Below are 19,808 nucleotides of genomic sequence, written 5' to 3' on the forward strand. Positions count from 1 at the left end.
TGAACTTTTTTTCCCCTTAGTACTATTTTTATTTATTTCTACAGATCAGTTTGAGAAAATGAAGGTACACTTAGCCTCAGGTTACTTGCTGCTGTAATCTCTTCACCTTTTTTCTTTTCCCCTCCCCAAACTGATGGGTAACTGTGAAACCCAAGGTCAGGAATGGGGTTGGAATTCCAGGCCCCAGTCTGGGGGAGGTGACACTCTCAGTCCCCAGGGGAAGAAGCCACTGCTTTGTTTATCAACAAGCAAAGGACAGCCCAGGATTTCTGGTTCTCCAAGCAGCAGCACTGGCAGGGAAGAGAGCTGCTGGCTTGGATGGAAGATGGTTGAGAGAAAAGTAGTGATGGCTCACAGGGGGAGAGGAAAAATGTGTTATTTGGGGGTGTAAAGCTGGGGGGGATGACAAGCTAACAAGGCAGTGGAAGCCACGTGAACAGGAAAAGGAGGGGTTAGAGGAGACAGATCAGGACAGGAGGAGAGACCCTCATGTTTCAGCCCCTGAATATCAAATCTTAGGAGAGAATGAAGGAAAGTAGGAACAAAGCTCACCTGTCCTTTGGTGAGTTTCCAAATGGATCAGCTGTCATATTTTAAGGAGGGTGTATTGCAGGGAACTTAACACAGAAAAGTGACCCCATCAAATGACACATGTATAGGGATTCCTTATGGGTGATTTTTATATGAGAGAACACATACACATACAAAGATCTGAAAGCATTTTGGAATAAAAACTATTGAAAAAGAGCCATTTTGGGTATAAATCTATAAATAGACACCTGGAGAGATACTGAGTACAAACAATATATTTGCATTTTCATATTTTGCTCATGTGCACATGTAAATCAGTTTGTAGGACCTGTATTTTGAGTTCATATAGTCATAGAGATAACTATACATAAAGACATGATATTGAAGTTCTGATTTGATCCCAAAATCTATGTTTATCAAATTGTTACTTAAAGATGTTCTAATACAGTTCCATGCATTACTACCTCTCATTTTAAAATGTGTTAAAAACAGATTTTTTTTTTGTCCCTGATGTTTCTACAGAGTACTTATATTTTACTCTTCATTTCAGAGCTTTTTGATCCAGTGCTCACAAGCCAATCTACATCTTGATGACAGAGTTCACATTTAACAATATAGACAGCATAATGATACTGGTAATTAAGCTTTTATTACCTGCTTTTATACAGTGGTCTGAGCTGTAGTTTTGCTGTGGTGGTTCCAATTCCTAAACTTAAATGTATTTATACCATGTTTGTAGGAAGCAGGCCCAGTCTTCACATGAGGTTAAATACATAACACTGGAATCTCTCTGCTGTGAACAGACACAAACATGTCTATCGAACCTGTACATTTTGGAATTTGGTTCTGTTGCTGTATTTACTTGCTAAAATGCTGTGGAACAGATCTGGAGAGGGCATTTGTGTTTCCATTTGTGAATGGTATTACTGCATTTTGAGGGTGTGCACTGATTTGTTTTGATCTAAAAGACTGCCATGTCTGCATCATGTCAGGGCTCCAGTCACAAAAGATTTTGTAAGGGTTGAGCTGCATTCTAAGAAATTATTGTCTTTCCAGTGATGGTTGTTTTTTTCTTTTTTTCTAGCCAGAAAAAGCCTGTGTCTGTTTTTGCTGGTAGGGGCAGAAACACTTTGAACCTGGAAAATAAGTATGGCCTCCTAGTGGTAATTTTAAGGCAAGGTAGTAGCTTTTGAGAGAAAAAATGCATTCCTAATTCATTACTGATTCTTTCAACACGGAGTTATGTGTGTTTCAGTGCAAACAGTGTCTCTAAATTTGAGTATGGTCCTTGTGTTGGAACAAGTTTAATCAGGGACCTTTCACATGACAGAGAAGAAAAACTCTGAGCTGGCTCTAAATGAGGCTGAGTTAGTCCACTCTAATCCCTGCACACTCACAGAGGAAATGGCTCAGTTCTGGAGCTTTGATTTCTCTTTCTTATATCTAAATACACACATCTAAACATCCAAATGTTCACACATGGTGTATATATAATATATATATATGTGACAATGCAGCTCTAATCTGTACAGGAACACACGTAGCTGTATTCGCTCCCAGTTTCACCCACAATGTTAAGGAATGGATTTGAGTGCTCGTTTTGTTAGGAATGTCTGGTTTTCTTTTTCCTAGCTAAGTAGAAAAGGAGGCTTTAAATTTTTAAATACTTAATTATATAATTTTTATGGGTTTATATATAATATTATATATACACACATACTCATATATGTGTGTATACACTATCCTGTGTCCCTTTTGTGTTATGTGCTGTGGAGTGACTATATTTTTGTTCTAAGCTAATTCACTGCTGCTGTTTTGGGTACAACTACTGTCAAGCAGCAAACCTGTAACATGCCAGAAACAGGCTACAGTGGGTTGAAGACACAGCTTATGTTTGACTGTGTGTAAATACAGAGAGTTAGTTGGGTTTATCTGACAGCCTGGCAGAAGGAGAGAGGAGCAGGACAAACTGTTTTCAGTAACTGTGCTGTTCAGACCCCTGATAAGATGGAGAGTGCTTTGGAACTACTGAGATGCTTTGAATAAGAAAAGAATAATCAGGTCCATTGGCACTGGCTTATCAGGAAGGAAGTAAAATGCCAGCACTTTTACATGAGCAAAAGGAAATGTTTTAGACACTTTGGGCCATTTTTCCATTGACATTAAATAGCAGGGTGCTTTTGAGTGTGCTGTAATGAGTGGAAGGATTTATTACCTTGCCAGAATGACAGGTGAATGTGTTCAGAGAGGAGTCCTCAGCAACAAGAACAGTTCTTTGGATAAGTGGCCACATCTATTCCTGCTTTTTTTTTGTAGAGATTCAGGAATTCTCTCCTTTCTTTCTCCCTGAAGTGCAGTGGCTCACTTACAATGTGCAGTTTTTCAGAGTGTAACACACTTGTGCATTTTGTAATATCCTGGTAGCATGTTTGATATTGGGGGTGTAACAGGCTGTTCATCAAATAATGCTGGATCATTGACTGGTGTGTCCTCTGCCTTCAGTCACTGGGTATTTTCATGGTCCAAAAAGAATATATCTCAGCCTGTGCTGGGAAGGGAAGGCTTGATTCACCATTAACTTACCCCAGAAGGCCTGAAACATGCTCAGATGCACTATTATCTTCTCAAGGTTGACTGATTTTTATTTTTGTACCTTTTCAAAATTTATTTCTAGGTTCTTTCACATGCTTACAATTAATTTGGGGATATTCAAATTTGATGAATGACAGTGCACAAACATATTTGATTGATTTTGGATGATTATTGATCCCTGTCAATGAGATCCCTGTGACACTCTGAAATCAATGATATGTGATTCAACCAAGGCACCACTGTTCTGTACATTAGGTAGCAGTTGGGAATTTAGGAACTAAATGTTCACAAGCCATAAATGGAGAAAATGTTTGGGTTTAAATAGCCCTTTGTTTGGCATTTATTCACCCAAATATGTTTCTTGGGAAAGTTAATTTTCCAAAGTGAGAGCTTTCAGTAAAAGAAAGGTCATTGATTTAAGGTTTATTAAATCTCAGCTAAAAACAACAGGCTCCATTTGGGTGTAAAAGAATTTAAGTATTTCCTGCAGGCAACCTTCATACTTTAGAGCTGTTGCTCAAAGGTTTCATTCTTCTATGAAGATGTCAACTGTAAATATAAAAGTGCATCACTGAGAATGTAATGGTTCAAAGATTGTAACTGAAATAAAAATTCCTGCCTGGGGAAAGCACTATGATCAAAATAAAGTGATCTTCACTTTTTTTTCCTGTGGAGGTTGCACTTGAAAAGAGTGCTTCAAGGCAGCAGGGTTGGTAGGGAATGCCAATTTTTATTTATTTATTAATCTACTCTCCCCCACAGATGATGATAGTCCAGCTTTGGAATCAGCAACACACTTCAGCCACTAATACAAGGCAATATGTGAGTTGCTGCCACTTCCAAAATGCAGTATCCTGGCATTTCAGTCAACTTTATAATCTGGCAAAAACCCACTTGGCAATATTAAAATCTAACTTCTGAAGCATTTTTATTTCTGAAAGCTTTTGATGTCTTTTTATATCTCTTTAGCATATATTCAATTTCTTAGGAGCAGTGGCCAGGATGTTCACTTGATGGATGACTGGGGGGGGGGAGTCTCCCCCCACCCCTCTCTTTTTTTTTTCCTCCTCTTTAATTTTAAAAAGAGGTGTGATAATTGTGCATTAGGTAAGGCTGGAACATGAATCCTGCAGATGCAGCTGTTTGACAACATTAACGTGGGGGGTTTGTACCATTGTTAGGTAACCTAGGAGAGATTTTCCAAGCTCAGAAGGGCAGCCTGCTGCCAAGCTCTGGCATCTGTCTTAAGAAGTCTTTTGCTTCAAGGATGCCCTGAGGAAAATGATGACTGGATGCTTTTCTGAAGGCACAAACAGCCTGTTTTCTCTTCCACAGTATTCAGAATGGGACTCCTTGTTCCAGCCTGCCTGCTCAGGTTTTTGTGGTGCTGGGTTAGGGTTTTCCTGTGGTTTTTCTCCTGGGATAAAGTTGTGTACAGTGAATATTGATTATTCATCCCATGTCTGGTTCACTGTCTACATCTTGAATTTGACCCAGAGTCTGGGTAAATGAGGAATGCATTGAAACAAAGTCAAGGATCCTTCAGTGACTTGTTTCTGTGAGTTCAATCTTCTGAGACCTCTGATGAGTCTGGCAGGGCAGTGCCTGTGTGCAGAGGGGCAGGGAAAGAGAGTCCCAGCACAGCAGCAGTGCCAGGGAGCAGCAGCATTTGGCCTGTTGAGAGCTGCTCTTTTTCTCCTGCCCCCCTCCCCTTCTGGGCCTCGGCTGAGGCCTCAGTGCTCTGGGCCTTGGTCCCTGTGCTGGGCTGGGTCAGTCCTGTGGCCATGGCACTGCTGCCATGAGCTGGGCTCCACTGCACTCTTTCCACCACACAAGGGGCTCCATTTGCTCCGGGCACAGCCTGAAGCCTCAGCTCTTCTTCTCCAGGGCTCTCAAGAACAAGGCCAAGGACCAGACTCTCCAGAGGGTCCTTGCCTTGCTGGTTTCTCCCTGGAGTCCGTGTGCTGCCCTCAGGGTCCCACTGTGGGGGCTGAGGGGCTGAGGCTGCTCCAGCTGGTGCTGGTGGTGGCCAGTGCCCCTGGAGATGGCAAATGGGGCCTGAGGAGCCCGGGGCCGATTCTCTGCTGCTGTGCTGGGGAGCGGGGCTGGCCCTGGGGCTGCAGGAGCTGCCTGAGCTGCTGATGTGCTGAGCATTGCAGCCCCAGAGGGCCTGTCCCTGAGCTCCATGGCCTCCAGGTCCTGCTGCAGGGCCAGCCCTGAGTGTGCTGCTCTGCTGGGCTGGGGCAGGGGCAGGGAGATGGGGGGACCAGGGAGGGGCTGGACTGGGCAGTGCCAGGGAGGGGAAAACCCCAATGTTGAGCTGAAGTGTGTGAGTGGGCAGGGTGGGGGCTCTGCAGGGCTGAGGGGCCTCCAGCCCCTGGCAGTGGCAGCAGGAGCCAGGCAGACACTGCCCCTGTTGCCAGGAGCGGGGGGGGGGGTGTGCAAGGGAAGGACTCCCCAGCCCTGGGGGTGTGAGCAGGGCAGGAGCCCAGCTCAGCTCTGGAGCCCTGTCAGAGCCCTGACACTTCTGGGGTGACTCCAGGAACAGCCTTCCCTGGCCCAGGGACATTCATCTCCCCAGCCTCACACACATCCCCTGCAAAGGGCCCTGTCTCCTCCATCACCCTCCTCTGCCTTTCTGGCCTGGTCCTTTCATTCCACACCAGCAAAGCAGCCTGGGCACCATCTCACCTGGGCACTCAGAGGGCTTCTGTGGGCAGGAGGGGCAGATTTCTCTGGAAGGTGCATTTGTCCCCTGTCCCATGGCACAGGGCACAGCTCAGAGTGTGAAAACACTCCCAGGCACACACATCCTGGAGAGCTTTTTCAAGACAAAAATAGGGAGAGGAAGAACAAAAGAGGCAAAATTAGAGAGATAAAAGGTGCCCCAAAAATCAGGAGCTTCCCCTGAGCCAGGTTTCCATAACTGAATCTCTGATGGGATATTTACTTTGATAAGGAGCAGCACAAAACTATTCATGTAGACAGTGAAAGAATCAGCTTAATATAATATATAGAAGGTGTTGTCAAGGAAAACAAATGGAGAAAAATTGTTGAAATTACAAAAAAAAAAAAAAAAAAAAAGGTCTGGCAATGCTGGCCAGGAAGCCTTCAGCAATTCCCAAGAGTTCTGTTCTGCATAGGTTTCAAGTGTCTCCTAAATTCCACACTCGTGGCTTCAGGCCATGACTTGCCAGAGCAGTCCCAGAGCTGGCCACTGCCCAGAGATGCCCTGGGGCAGCTCAAGTGCCCAAGTGGGACAAGTGGCCCAGGGTGTGTGGGAGCCCTTTGGAGCAGGAGCTGGTGGGCAGGAAGGGCCCAGCTGGGGAGGGGCAGGGAATCCCCCCCTGCAGCCCTGCTGCCCAGGCTGAGGAGGGTCCTCTCCAGCCCAGCAGCACATCGTGTGCCCTTGGGGGCTGCGCTGCCGGGGCTGTTCCCGGGCACTGACTGGGGAATCTCCCGGGGTGCCCCGCGCGAGGCGGGGGCGGGGCGGAGGGCGGGCAGGGGGCGTGGCCGCGCGCTGATTGGCTGCGGCGGGGGTGTCTCAATGCGAAGCGCGCGAAGGGCGCCATCTTTGGCGCGTGGAGGAGACGGGGGCGGCGGCCCCGGCAAAAGCTGCGCTTGGCTGTGTGAGCTGGGGGGGTCTGCGGGGGGAGCGGGGTCTGGGGATCCCCTCGGGGGCTGCGGGGAGCGCGGGTGAGGGTGGAAAGGCTGGAGGGCTCGGGAGGGCTTAGCAGAGGAGTTCAGGGCTTCCCGAGGAGATTTTGAGGGGTCCCTGCGGGGGTTCGGTGTCCTGAGGGGACTCGAGGGGGGAGGTTGAAGGTCCCTGAAGGGGTCTGGGAGTCCCTGAGGGAGTTTTGGTTTCTGAGGAGATTGGGGGGTCTCAGGTGGGCTTGGGGGATCTCTGAGGGGGTTTGGGGGTCCTGGGCGGGTTTTGCGGGGACGTTTGCAGCAGTTTTTGTGGTCTCTAGGGGGTTCCAGACGGCTTTGAGGCTCCCTTAGAGGGACTGGGGGGATCCCTGAATGGGCTTGGGGGATCCCAGGTGTGTTTTGTGGGTCACTGAGAGGGTTTAGGGAGTCCTGTGGGGGGGGGAGGGGCATGAGGTCTCTTATGGGAGTTGGGAGGTCCTTGAGGAGGTTTCAGGTGGGTCCTGGGGTGGATTTCTGAGAGGATTTCAGGGGTTTTGAGGGGATTTTGTGGAGTCCCCTAAAGCCCAGCAGTGGGTTCGAGGGGTCCCCCAGCCCCCGGGGGGGGTACTGGGGATGCTCCCCAAAATCGGAGAGGGGAGATATACTACATCTGGGTGAGGGGATCCCAGTACCCCCAGTATACCCCAATAACCTCCCAGTGACCCTCAGTATAGCCCAGTAACCCCCCAGTGACCACCCAATGTATCCCAGGGAGCACCCAGTAACCCCCAGTATGGCTCAGTAACCTCCCAGTGTCCCCCCCGTGTGTCCTGGTATCCCCCAGTAACTCCCCAGTTCTCTGCCAGTGCCCCCCAGTGTGCCCCAGTTCCCCCTCAGTCCCTCCCAGTGCCCCCTGTTTCCCCCCAGTGTGTCCCAGTATCCCCCAGTAATCCCCCAGTGCCCCCCAAAGCCCCCCAGCTGTCCCCAGGGTGTCCCCAGATGCCCTTGGCCTTTCTGTGAGCATGGCAGGGAGGGGGAATGTTTTTGGTGTCAGAGGGTCCAGGGAGGACTCCTGGGGTGAGATGGAGGGTTGGGGACATCAGGGATGGGGTTTGGGGACAGTGGGGTGGGGTATGGGGACAGTGGAATTGAGAGGAATTATGGCCATGGAGAGGCCCTGGGGACATGGGAGACACCAGGGGGGTCTCAGAGTGTTCAGGGGGGAATTAGGGACACCAAAAAATCTTGGAAACCCCAGGGAGGTCTCAGGACTCACCTGCTCTTGGTGCTGCCCCTCTTCTTTCCCCCTAGACATCATAAACCCCTCCCAAATGTCTCCCAACCCCCATTTTCCTTTTAATCTCCTCCTCCTACAGATCCCTTTGACCTCCCAAGACCCCTTTTAACTCCTCTAAATGCACCCAAAGCACCCCAAAACCCCCAAAATCACCATCCAACCCCTCCCCCTGATTCCCCCAAATCTCCCCCAGCCCCCCCTGAAATACCTCCAACACCCCCTAAAGAGGGATCACCCGGCACCCTGGGACAGGAAGACAGTGGGCTGTACTGGGGGCACTGGGCTGTACTGGGAAGGCACTGGGGGGGCTCAAGTGTCCCACAAAAATGGAGCAGGTGCAGAGAAGAGCAGCGAGGCTGGGGAAGGGAGTGGAGCACAAGTGGTGTGAGGAGAGGCTGAGGGAGCTGGGGGTGTTGAGGCTGGAGAAGAGGAGGCTCAGGGGAGACCTCCTGACTGTCTACAAGTCCCTGCCAGGAGGTTGTAGCCAGGTGGGGGTGGGGCTGTTCTACCAGGAAGCAGCAGTAGGACAAGAGGGCTGGGTCTTGAGCTGTACCAGGGGAGGTTTAGGTTGGATATTGGGAAGCAATTTTTCCTGAGAGAGTAATGAGGCCTTGGAATGGGCTGGGCAGGGAGGGGGTGGAGTCAGCGTCCCTGGAGGTGTTGAAGGTGAGAGTGGATGTGGCCTCAGTGCCATGGTCTGGGAAGCACAGCGGGGTTGGATCCAGGGTTGGACTTGATGGTCTCGGAGGACTTTTCCAACCCGACTGATTCTGTGATTCTCTGATTGCCATTCCTATGGCAGCACATGCTTGAGGCTCTATCCCCAGGGTGAAAGAGATGTCTGTCCATATCTATCTCCAAGGTTAGTCTGTAAATGTGTGGTGTTAGAAAAGCAGGCTGAGTTCTGGGATTGTTCTAGAAGGAAAAGGAAACCCAGAGGCCAGTGGAAGCAAGCAACCCTCAGCTTGCACATGATGTCCCCTCCCTGCAGGTTCATGTTCTTGAGCCCAGGCCCTGAGGTGAGGCTGAGACTAAGTGCAAGGCAGAGGTGCTGCTGAGGAAGGAGAGCCCCGTGGTGGGGAAGAGGCGAAGGTGCCCATCCCCAAGAAGGTGCTGTGTCCATCCCCTGTGTGCCAGGTGAGCTGGGGCTTTGCTGCAGAGCTGCGGGCGCTGATTTGAGCGACTCCAAGTGCTGAGATGGTGGGCACCCAGGAACACAAACTGTGCCTGGCCACGGAGCCTGCAAGGAGGAGCAGAGACAGCGGTGGCAGTGTGGGGGGCCAGGTTGTGCCTGTGCCTTTCCCTGCAGGCCCTGTCTGTCCCTGCTGGGCCCCTGTCCATCCCCATCAGGTCCCTGCCCGTCCCCCCCGGGCTGAGCTCCCCCCAGGAAGTGCCGTGGAGCTGAAGCTGCTGCCATCCCCCCCCTGCAGCCGCTGCCCCAGCCAAGGGAGCAGCAAAGGCAGGGCCAGGAGCAGAGGCAGCAGCAGGGGAGCCCTGGGGGGGCCGGGAAGGTCTTGTGTGGGTCAGGAAAGAGGCGCTGGGCACGAGGCCGGGGCTGTGCTGAGCAGGCCCAGCCCTCACATCCCCCCAGCCAACGCCGGCTGCCCGGGGGGCTTGGGAGGGACCCCCATCCCGTGTGCCCCACACTGAGCTGGCAGAGAGAGAGCCAAGGGACAGGGCCACGGGCAGGGCCCCGGGTGAGGGACAGGCAGGGCCATTGCAGGGCCACGGTGAGGGCACAGCCTGTGTCAGCAGAGCTGCCCAGGGCTGGGGGCAACCAGCCTGGTGTTGGTACCAGGCAGTGGTGGGGCCGAGCAGAGCACGAGGCCTCTTGCAGACCCCTGGAGCATTTTGTGTCTGTTCCTGGTTGCTGATTCCTGCTGGTGACCTGAGGGACCCTCTGTAATCCCATCTGTGGGGCACAATCTCCTCTGCAGAGCTTGACTCACTGCAGACTTTGCAGGGAAATCTGTGCTGGCAGCTGCATCCCGAGCCCAAGTGCAGTTTGTATCCCCGAGTGCTGATCCATCCTGGGGACCCAAGGGATCCTCTGCCCTTCCATCCATGCAACAGGAGTCACCCTCCCGCCCTTGACTCCCTGCAGAGGAACAAGTGCCATCTCTCTGTTTGGGAGAAGCCAGATGCTGCCCCTGGGCCATCAGAAGTGGTGCTGAAGCCTCTTTCAGCCCAGCCCCGGGTGCAGTTTTCTCATCCCCTCACCGAGTGCCCGCTCCCCCAGCCAGCACTGACCAACCAGGGTGTTTGGCACACTTGGTTTGGTGGTTTGGAGAAACAACCCCGGACTGGCAGAGGGCCAGATAACCTCAAGGAACAGCCCTGGTGAGTTTTAAGTGACACTACATTTAATACAGCAACTCAATCAAGTGCTCATGAAGTGACCTCACTCTCCTCATCCTCCCAATTAAACACCTTTTTTTTGGGTTGAATCTTCATATTTTGTGTATTTTTTCACTTAAATTTAACTTTCTGTAGTTTGTGAGGAGGTTCATCTCGCTATTTCTAAGAGGTTTTTTACCTGAATCATGTTGGTTTGGGATTTCTGGGCTGAATCTTGGTGTTTTGGAGGTTTTTATGGACACAGGATGCCCCGTGAGTTCTAGGGATGGACTTGGGTAGGAGGAACCCCCAAACCAACGCGCTCAGCCCTTGTTTTCCCCCCATCAGGATTTGTCCTTCCCAAAGCTTGGGCGGATGGAGGAGGAGGCTGCGAGGAAGAGGAAGATGCCTTGGGCCCCCCAGGCAGGTGAGGAGGAAGTCAGTGGCCCTTTGGGCGGGTGTTGTGCTGGCTCTGTCAGCCGAGCATGGCCCCGGCTGCAGGACAACCCCGCTGCCGCCGCCGTCCTGCCGGGGCCGGAGTTGGGGGGATGTCCTTGGCCTTCCCTGTGGGCCGGAGGCAAATCCCCTCCCTGTCCTTCTTGCTTCCTGCCCCAGGCCCCGAGCTGAGGAGGGAGAGCCCGGAGGACAAATCCCCCCGTGAGACCCTGGTGGGAGAGGCCGTTTTGAAGGGCTCCACGGGGCAGGAAGGCAGCGGGGAGGAAAAGGGCCGGAGATCCCCCCTCAGGAGGGGCTCCAAAGCCATCCCAGGGTGCTCTGAGGAGGAAAGAGCCAGCCTGTGCCAGGAAGGCAGCTGGAGCTTGAGCCAGAGCTGTGAGCTGGTGGTCCCTGATCAGCCTCCCAGCAGGGAGAAGCCCTTCAGGTGCTTGGAATGTGGGAAGAGCTTCAGCAGGAGCACCACCCTCCTCACTCACCAGCAGATCCACACTGGGGCACGTCCCTACTCATGTGGGGAATGCGGGAAGAGCTTCAATGACAGGTCCACTCTGATCCGACACCAGCGCATCCACAGTGGGGAACGGCCCTACACGTGTGGGGAATGTGGGAAGAGCTTCAGGGACAGCTCCAGCCTTCGCACCCACCAGTGCATCCACACTGGAGAACAGCTCTACAAGTGCTTGGAATGTGGGAAGAGGTTTCAGACCAGCTCACATCTCCTCAGGCATGAGCGGACACACACAGATGAGAGACCCTTCCGCTGCACCGACTGTGGGAAGGGCTTCAAGCACAACTCCACCCTCGTCACCCACCGGCGCATCCACACCGGAGAGAGACCCTACAAGTGTGGGGAGTGTGGGAAGAGCTTCAGTGACAGCTCTGCCTTTACCAAACACCAACAGACCCACCAGTAAGGGCAGCCCCACCAGTGCCCCGACTGCGGGAAGAGCTTCGGCCGCTGCTTCTACCCCAAATGAAACCCCTGATGTTGAGGCAACCCCTGAAGTCCAGTGACTGTCAGTCCATCCCTTTCCATCAGAAAGGACCAGTCCCCTTTCAGAGGGGCAGCTTCTTCCAACAGAACCTTTCTTGGGAGGTGAGTGGAGATTCCTGCCTTGGCTGGGGACCCCCCAAGGTCACTGCTGGAGGTTGAGAGCAGAGATCTCCCCATGAGTGTTGGTCTGGGGGAGTTCCATCCATCTCCTATTAAGAATTATTACTTTTGTGCCAGCTTGAGTAGAATTACTTCAACAATTGCTTTAGTGTAGAGCACTGTCCTATCTTATCCTGTACTCCTGGTAGTTTTAGTGTTTCTCTTGTGCAGTAAATAATTCTGATGAAGGTCTTTTGTCTGATTATTTGGAACCCTAAATAATTCATTGCTATTTAGAGGTCTGATTTGCCATCATTAAAGCCTGTGGGACAAACGTGTTTCAGTTACACCTCTGTAATTCCTCTAAACTTAAAATATTTGCAAGATTCAAGGCTGAGATTGGATCCAGGAGCCCCCAGCACCCCACAGTAAATTGGGAGCTCAGGGGAACCACCCCATTTTTCAAAACCTGGTGCCCAAAGACCCCCATGGGACCTTTGGAGCCCCCACAATACTGCCCCCTTTTCCACCCTCTCCCTGTTCCTCTCACTTTTTCATGGTCCCCTCAATCTCCAGCCCCTTCCAGGATCATCCTGGGGGTCCCAACCCCCACTTTTCCCCTCCTCTCCCACCCCTCCCACATCAACCCCCCACTCCCCAGCCCCCTCATGCTCAGTTTGGGGGTCCCACCCTCCCCTTTCCCCACTCTTCTGACCTCTCACACCCATTTCCCATCATCCTCTGCCCCTCCTCCCTACACTGTTGAGAGGTCCCACTCCCCTCCCACTCAGTTTGGGGTCCCACCACTCCTTCTGTCCCCTCTGACCCCCCTTTTCCCACCGACCGCCCCCTTCCCACCCCCCACTCACCCGAGAGCTCCTCACCTGCAGCCGGGGGTCTCTCAGCACCACCAGTGCCCAGAGAAGTCCCCCCAGAAAACGTTTGTGCGGGGTCCTGGGTGGGCTCTGAGTATGTTTAGGCAGTCCTCCAGAGCCTGTGTGGAGGTTTAGGGGGTTTCCAGCACCTTTCGAAGTGTGCTGGGTGCCTTATTGAGGGGTTAGTGCCCTTCCAGAGCCCCCCCAGAGCGGGCTGACAGGGGGAACACAGGGGGTTCCCCATTCCCGATCCATCCTGGGGCCGGTGCTGCCCCCCCCAAACTCGGCTCCACCCCTCGGGATTCCCCCAAGCCCCTCCCCCACTGCCCCCCAATAACCGGGACTGGGGAGAACTGGGAAGCTTTCCTGGGATCACTGGGAGCAGCCGGGCACAGGCAGAGTGACAGCAGGGGAGGGGGAGACACATGACCCCCCCAAAATCCTTGCAGGGATAGGCGGGAGGTCCAGGCTGAGCCCGAGGTCCTGGGGAGGGACTGCGGCTGCCGCCGGCTCAGGAGCTCTGTGGGGAGAGAAAAGGGGGTGACACCGGGGTGGGGGGTCCCCGGGGGGGCACAGACGCTCTGGGGGGGACACACGACCCCCTGGGACCCCCCTCACCTTCTGGTGCAGGTAGAAGCCGAGCCCCAGCGCCAGGGAGACGAAGGCCAAGAGGAAGCCCCCGGCCCCTCCTTCGCAGCAATTCCTCAGGCTGATGGAGCCCAGCAGGGCCGGGGCCGCCGGCGGTGTCCGATCCCGGCAGGAAGCGGGGAGGGCCCGGCGGGGTCTGATGGAAATAAATCAAGGCAGAGCTCTCTCTTTCTTTTACCCCCTCAGCAGTGACCATCAAGAGGCATCCCTGCTTCACAGCAGAAGCTGCACACACTTCAACAAAGTCTGTGGAAGAATCTGCTCTAGGAAAGTTGGCCCTGGGCTTTTATGCTTATCCAGTGATGGATCTCCAGTCACATATTCCCAGGCCAGTGAGCAGCTGATCTGTCAAACTCTGCTTCCAAAAGCAGCATGTGTGTTGGAAGGTTGGGGAACCAGGCTGGGTTTGGCACAATTCAACACTAAACCAACCCCTTGGCACCAGCAGTAACTCCCCACAGAGAGCTTGCAGTGCTTGCATTCTCCCATCAGATTCTTTCCCAGGTAGAACATCCTGCTACAAGGGGTCTGTTACTACCCACACCAGAAAGGGGGGGGGGTAACCAGATTCTTATTAATAAATCTCTTGGAGTGGATTAGAGTGAAATGAAACTAAATAATCAGTGTTTGAAAACATATATAGGTAGGGTTTATTTTAGAACAATTTTGTTTCAAAGGTAAACAGATGTGTTGCCATTTTGGGTGTTATCATCTATATCTCCCATCTATAGCAATATGGCATAAAGAGAACCTTTAGGGAAAATGCATACAGGAAAGGCAGGATAAGGGTAAGGGAGAGTAAGGGAAAGCAGAGACGAGAGTGGAAAGATGTCTATAGTCACCGCCCACGGGGTCCAGAGATGGAACTTGGGAGTTGCAGCTCCAATGTCTGTTAGTTGAAGTGGTGGCCTTGATCTGTTGGGAGTGGGGGAGGGAAGCCCCCAGACTCCAAGAAGTTATGAGTTATTATATCCATGGACAGTGTCCTGGGCCGTACCACGAGCCTCCAAGGTCTGCTGGGCCTGCGCAGAGTTCCCGTGAGGGGCCTGGTAAACACGTCTCTTCTCGCCTCTTCAGGGCTTGACACCTTCAGCAGCACTGGCAGGGGGGATGGGTCCAGCTGCCTCTTCCCAGCCTGCAGAAGTGCCCTGGCAATCCTAGAATGCATAAATCATTGTGGCAGTTTGAGACCCTCAAAAATCCAATTCCCAAGTCCAAGCCCTCCCTCCCTGCAATTTGTTTCAGTGTGAGAGGGTTTTCAGACAAAACACAACTCGGTATGGGGGGAAGGGAATTATATTACAGTTTATTACTTACACAAATAAATACTACAATACATTATATATACAATTCTAACTCTCTCTCCTATGGAAAAGCAATGTATTTACATTAGATCAAATCCCTCCTTTCCCTCCAATAAAAGTTCTGAAGGGAAGATGAAAAGATCCTTTCCACTTTCAGGGCAGCAGTGTCTCTCCTCTTCAAGGCAGCAGTCGTAGGTGCATTTGTCGTAGCTGGAAAATCTCTCTCTCTCTCCATTACAACACAGGGGTCTTCTCTCACCCCTCGGCCCTTCGGCTCCAGCCCAAGGTCTCTCTCCCGTGGACTGCGAAAGCAGGGACAAGGCTCACCTCTCCACAGTCATATCACGGGGTACTGGGTACCCCTGACAGTCCCTTCCTCAGGGGATTCAAGTTCCTCCTGAGTCAGAACGTTTAGGGCTTTCAGTTCAGTTTTTGCCCCAAGCATTCTAGCAGAGCTCCTTTGCTCCATCTCAAACTGTCAGCATGGCGAAGGGGGGCAGGAAGGCCTCTTCCCCCCTCCACATTCCTCCTGGCTGTCCTGGTCCAGCTCCAGGACATCTCTGAGCTTCTCAGCTTCTCTCTCTCTAATTGCTGCTGCATTTCAGGACTCCCTTCAAGTGGAAGTCCACCCCCTCCTTCCAAGAGGGGTCTCAAAGGGTTTGGAGAAATAAAGTCAGGCTCACCCCAAACAGTCTCTGCTGAGCCTGGTGCTCTGTCTCTCCTTCGGGCATCTCTGTGTCTCTCAGCTTGGCTCTGTGCCACCTCACTCCTGCTGACTGTCTTCTTGGCTCTCAGCCACAGCTCTCTGTTCGGTGCTGTCTCTGCCACTGTTCCTGCTGCCCACTCACAGTGGAGAAAAACTCCCTCGGCTCTTGGCCACAGTACTGGGCCCAGTTTAACACTGTTCCGAGTTTCTACAGCCCCAGTCGGGGGGCTGGGGGGTCTTGGCCCCCAGCAGGGCTCCCTGGTCCCTCTCTCCTCGTGGTCTCAGACCATGGCTGCTGCTCTTCTTTCAACTACGTAATCTCTTCTTCTCCGGCCTGTTGTGATATGTTTAATTTTGCAGGGGTGCTGATTGGGTCAACACCAAGAATACCATCTCCTGGGGTTAACCACTTTCCAACTCCAGGGGAAAACCCTTTTTAACCCAGGACAGTCATGAACCATTTCAGTCTCTGACACTCCTCACCTTGGTCAGTCAGTGCCCGGGAACAGCCCCGGCAGCGCAGCCCCCAAGGGCACACGATGTGCTGCTGGGCTGGAGAGGACCCTCCTCAGCCTGGGCAGCAGGGCTGCAGGGGGGGGATTCCCTGCCCCTCCCCAGCTGGGCCCTTCCTGCCCACCAGCTCCTGCTCCAAAGGGCTCCCACACACCCTGGGCCACTTGTCCCACTTGGGCCCTTGAGCTGCCCCAGGGCATCTCTGGGCAGTGGCCAGCTCTGGGACTGCTCTGGCAAGTCATGACCTGAAGCCACGAGTGTGGAATTTAAGAAATAGTTGAAATCTCTGCAGAACAGAACTCTTGGTGACTGCTGAAGGCTTCATGAACAGCATTGCCACATCTTTTCTTTTTTTTAAATTCATCAATTTTTTGTAGGCGAACCCCAGGACTATGAGACTTGGAAAGAGCAGCTTTAGACACGGGCCCGCTGCAGCAGCGACTTCGGGATCGAGCAAAGCAGAAAAACAACGGCCACTTGCGTTATTTATTGTAGGGGTTGCCCCCCCTGAGCTGTGTATTTTTCCTGACCCACAGGGGTCCCGGGGGTCAGCCATGAAAGCTGTGACTGCTCAGGGCTGGAGCGCAGCCCCAGCACAGCCTCTCCCAAAGAAGGACAGGGCAGAGGGGCTCTGGGCTGTGGGCAGCGAGGGCCAGCTGGGCTGGCAGGCAGCTCCAGGGCACCTCTGGGGCTGTCAGAGAGGGGCTGTTCCAGGGCCCTTTGGGCTTCTGGGGGCTTCTTTGCTCTGATTTGGTAGAAGAGACACAGAACTGAGGCAAGAGCAGCAGGATTACAGCTCCTGGCCCCTCAGATGGACCAATGCGGCCGCTCAGCTGGGCTGTGCCAGGAGACAACAGCTCCCGGCACGTTGAGGATCCCGGCCCTTCCAGCTGGATCCCCCTGGGTGCCATCCTCCCCCCTTCAACCCTAAGCCCCCCCAGGACTCCACCAGCCTGGCAGGGTCACTCAGCCACCCCTGGGGCAGCTCGGGGTGCCGCGCAGGGGCCTGGGGTGCGGCAAAGGCCTTGGGAGGGCTCCTGAGCAGCCTGGTGCTGGAAGAGCTGTTGAGTGGGGAAAAGCTCTTGCTGCTCAGTGGGAGAAAGAGAAGAGGCAACAAAAGCCATGGTTTCTGTTAAGCTTGAGCAAACGTTATGCATTTAATGTGACTGAAGGGCTCTGAGGTCAGGCTCTGCAGTGTGGGGACAGGAAAGGGGTATCCTGGGGGCACGCAGGGCTGTCTGAACATGGGGCTCCTTGGGATGTCCTGAGGAGACATGAGAGCAAAGTGGGACCTGGAGACACTCTGAGGGCAGCCAAGGGCTGTGGCTGGCCTGTGTGCCCAGGGACACCCTGCCTATTCCAGCCTGCGTGGTGGCTCCATGGGACCCGTTGCTGGGGGCAGGTGCCATGTCAACAAGCACTGGGACCTGTGGCTAGCGGCCGGCAGCGTGTCACAGAGGGACCCTTTGTGACACCCACTGCAGCAGGTGTGCTCAGCGCGGCCGTGGCCCACGGTGGGTCAGTGTCCGTCAGGACGGCGACCGGACAGGAGAGGAGTGCGGCGCTGGCGAGAAGCCCCCGACTGCAGTCCACATCTTGTCCACGACCCTTGGTGGTCCCGTGGGAACGCGGAGTTTGGCTGAGGCGTTTTGCCAAAGCGTTTTTGCCTGAGGCATTTGGACCGAGGCCTTTTGGCCGAGGCACTTTGCCTGAGGCACTTTACCTTGGTCTTTTGGCTGAGGCACTTTGCCTTGGCCTTTTGACTGAGGCACTTTGCCTCGGCCTTTGGGCTGAGGTGCTTTGCCTTGGCCTTTTGGCTGCGGCACTTTGCCTTGGCCTTTTGGCTGAGGCCTTTTGCTGAGGCCTTTTGCCTGAGGCACTTTGCCTGAGGCGATTTGGCTGCGGCATTTTTCCCCAGGGTGTTCGACTCCACCATTCGGACGCCCTCCGTAGGCAGGCTCCCCTGTGTTCTTTGATTCACAGGATGGAGAAGAGACCCCCTGCCTGCCCCAGGCAGGCCTGGATGGAAGACAGCTCTTCCCAGGAGAGCCGCTCTCCAGCTCTGCAGCTTCCATCCTCCTACGAGGTGACCACCATGCAGCCCCTCAAGCTGGGTGAGTGAGGGGCCCTGTGGGGCTGGGCAGGGCTGGGGCCCACCACCACACCCTGTAGCACACCGGGATCCCACTTTCCTGGCCAGCTGACAACGAGGGTCCCGGGGGTCAGCCATGATGTTGCCTGAAAGCTGGGACTGCTCAGGGCTGGAGCGTGGCCCCAGCACAGCCTCTCCCAAAGAAGGACAGGGCAGAGGGGCTTTGGGCTGTGGGCAGCGAGGGCCAGCTGGGCTGGCAGGAGGCAGCCGTGCTGTGGGAGCCTGGGCCTTTCCTGCCTGTCTGCCATTGCCTTCCTCAGCCCGGGGCACTGGGGCTTTCCCAGGCATGGCAGCTCCTCTGACGGGCACCCTCCAGCCAGGAGCTGCAAGGGAAGGCCGTACCAAGGCAGTGGGCAGAGAGCTGGGGGGAGGGCAGATGTCCTTTGCTCCCTCCTCTCGCTGGACCCTCTGCAGCTCTCCCTGCTCTTTCCCCCCTTAGATGCCAGCTGGTTGCCCATCTACATGGAGGAGCAGGAAGCTGTGGATTCCATCCTGGCCTTTGTCACCAACCCCAACAAGGTAACTGCGACCAGCTGGAGGGCAGCTGTGCTGCTGTCTGCTGGCAGGGACTGTGCTGCCCGGCTGCTGGAGGGGTGCTGGCAGGGCAGGGCTGCTTCTCCCACAAGGCACTTCACCCCCAGTGCTGCGGTCCCGCTGGCTGTGTCAGCCCACTCACAATCCCTGTTTGTGTCTCTGTCCCCTGGCTGGCAGGAGGAGAGAGACAAGGCCACATTTCTTCAGAGCATCTCCGTGCTGTGCAGAAGCGCCTTGAAGCACGGCCTGACCCAGGGCCTGGATCTGTTTTGTGACATGTACGAGCTGGCAGAGAACATCAAGGTGAGGGCACTCTGGGCAATGTGTTGAAGGGAGCAAAGCCCCCTGGCACAGGCAGCCTGTGTGGACAGCACTTGGGCGGGTCAGGGACTGGAGGCCCTGGCTGCTGGCAGCTGCCAGCAGGTGCCATCCCGGTTGTACTCTGCAGGCGCTGCTGGAAGAAGAGCCAAGGGACCAGCTGTGCACAGACCTTCGGCATCTTTCCATGCTGGCTCTGGAGAAATTGAGGTACCTGCCCATCCGTCGTGGGCCCCCTGGCCCAGAGGTCCGATGCCACCTGCACCAGTTGTCGAGGGGCTGCTCCCAGCACCCGTGTGCAACCAGTGTCCTGCCCTCTCCCTGCAGCTTGGTGGACACAGCGCTGGAGGGCAAAGCCAAAAGCCTCCTCCGCACGTGTTTCTCAAGTGTCTTCTGGCTGCCTGCAGAGAAGGAAATGCCAAAAGGGGACCTTGCCCTCTTTATGAAGGTAAGTGCTGGGTGAGCTCCAGGGCCCTCCAACCCCTCTGGACTGCTCCCTGGCTACCCCATGGTGCCACAGGAGCAGGGATCCCAGGCAGGGCAGGGTCTTTCCCACCCTCGTGCCTCTGTCCCCTTCCCGTGGGTCTGGCTGCATCCCGTGCCACAGGCTGCTCTGCCCTCGCAGACTGTCTATGCCCATGTCTCTCCAGGGAAGTGTGGGCATCCTCCTCCTCCTCCTGTGGCACAAGGGGTTCAGATGGCTCTCCTGGGGCTGGGAGGAACAGCAGAATGACTGCCACTGCTCTCTGTGTTCCTTGCAGACCCTCAACTCCATGGACAGCATGCTGAGGACAGTGGTGCTCAGCTTTCCTGCCTCTCGAG

The 19,808-nt window shown here is 54.1% G+C and overlaps 1 protein-coding gene and 1 long non-coding RNA gene across 2 annotated transcripts; both read left to right on the forward strand.

Moving 5' to 3' along the window:
• The first annotated feature begins 10,673 nt into the window (after positions 1 to 10,673).
• Positions 10,674 to 12,185, forward strand: LOC116781538 (gastrula zinc finger protein XlCGF49.1-like). Its single transcript, XM_032677200.1, has 2 exons — positions 10,674 to 10,683; positions 11,096 to 12,185. The coding sequence occupies exons 1-2, from the start codon at positions 10,674 to 10,676 to the stop codon at positions 11,755 to 11,757; spliced, it is 672 nt and encodes a 223-aa protein (XP_032533091.1). The 3' UTR covers positions 11,758 to 12,185.
• A 6,448-nt stretch (positions 12,186 to 18,633) lies between these two features.
• On the forward strand, positions 18,634 to 19,420 carry LOC116781554. Its single transcript, XR_004354902.1, has 4 exons — positions 18,634 to 18,653; positions 18,846 to 18,971; positions 19,117 to 19,196; positions 19,314 to 19,420. It is a non-coding gene; the product is annotated as an uncharacterized LOC116781554 (long non-coding RNA).
• The last annotated feature ends 388 nt before the right edge of the window (positions 19,421 to 19,808 follow it).

The sequence above is a fragment of the Chiroxiphia lanceolata genome (assembly GCF_009829145.1).
Source record: "Chiroxiphia lanceolata isolate bChiLan1 chromosome W unlocalized genomic scaffold, bChiLan1.pri scaffold_57_arrow_ctg1, whole genome shotgun sequence".
NCBI classification, from domain to species: domain Eukaryota; kingdom Metazoa; phylum Chordata; class Aves; order Passeriformes; family Pipridae; genus Chiroxiphia; species Chiroxiphia lanceolata.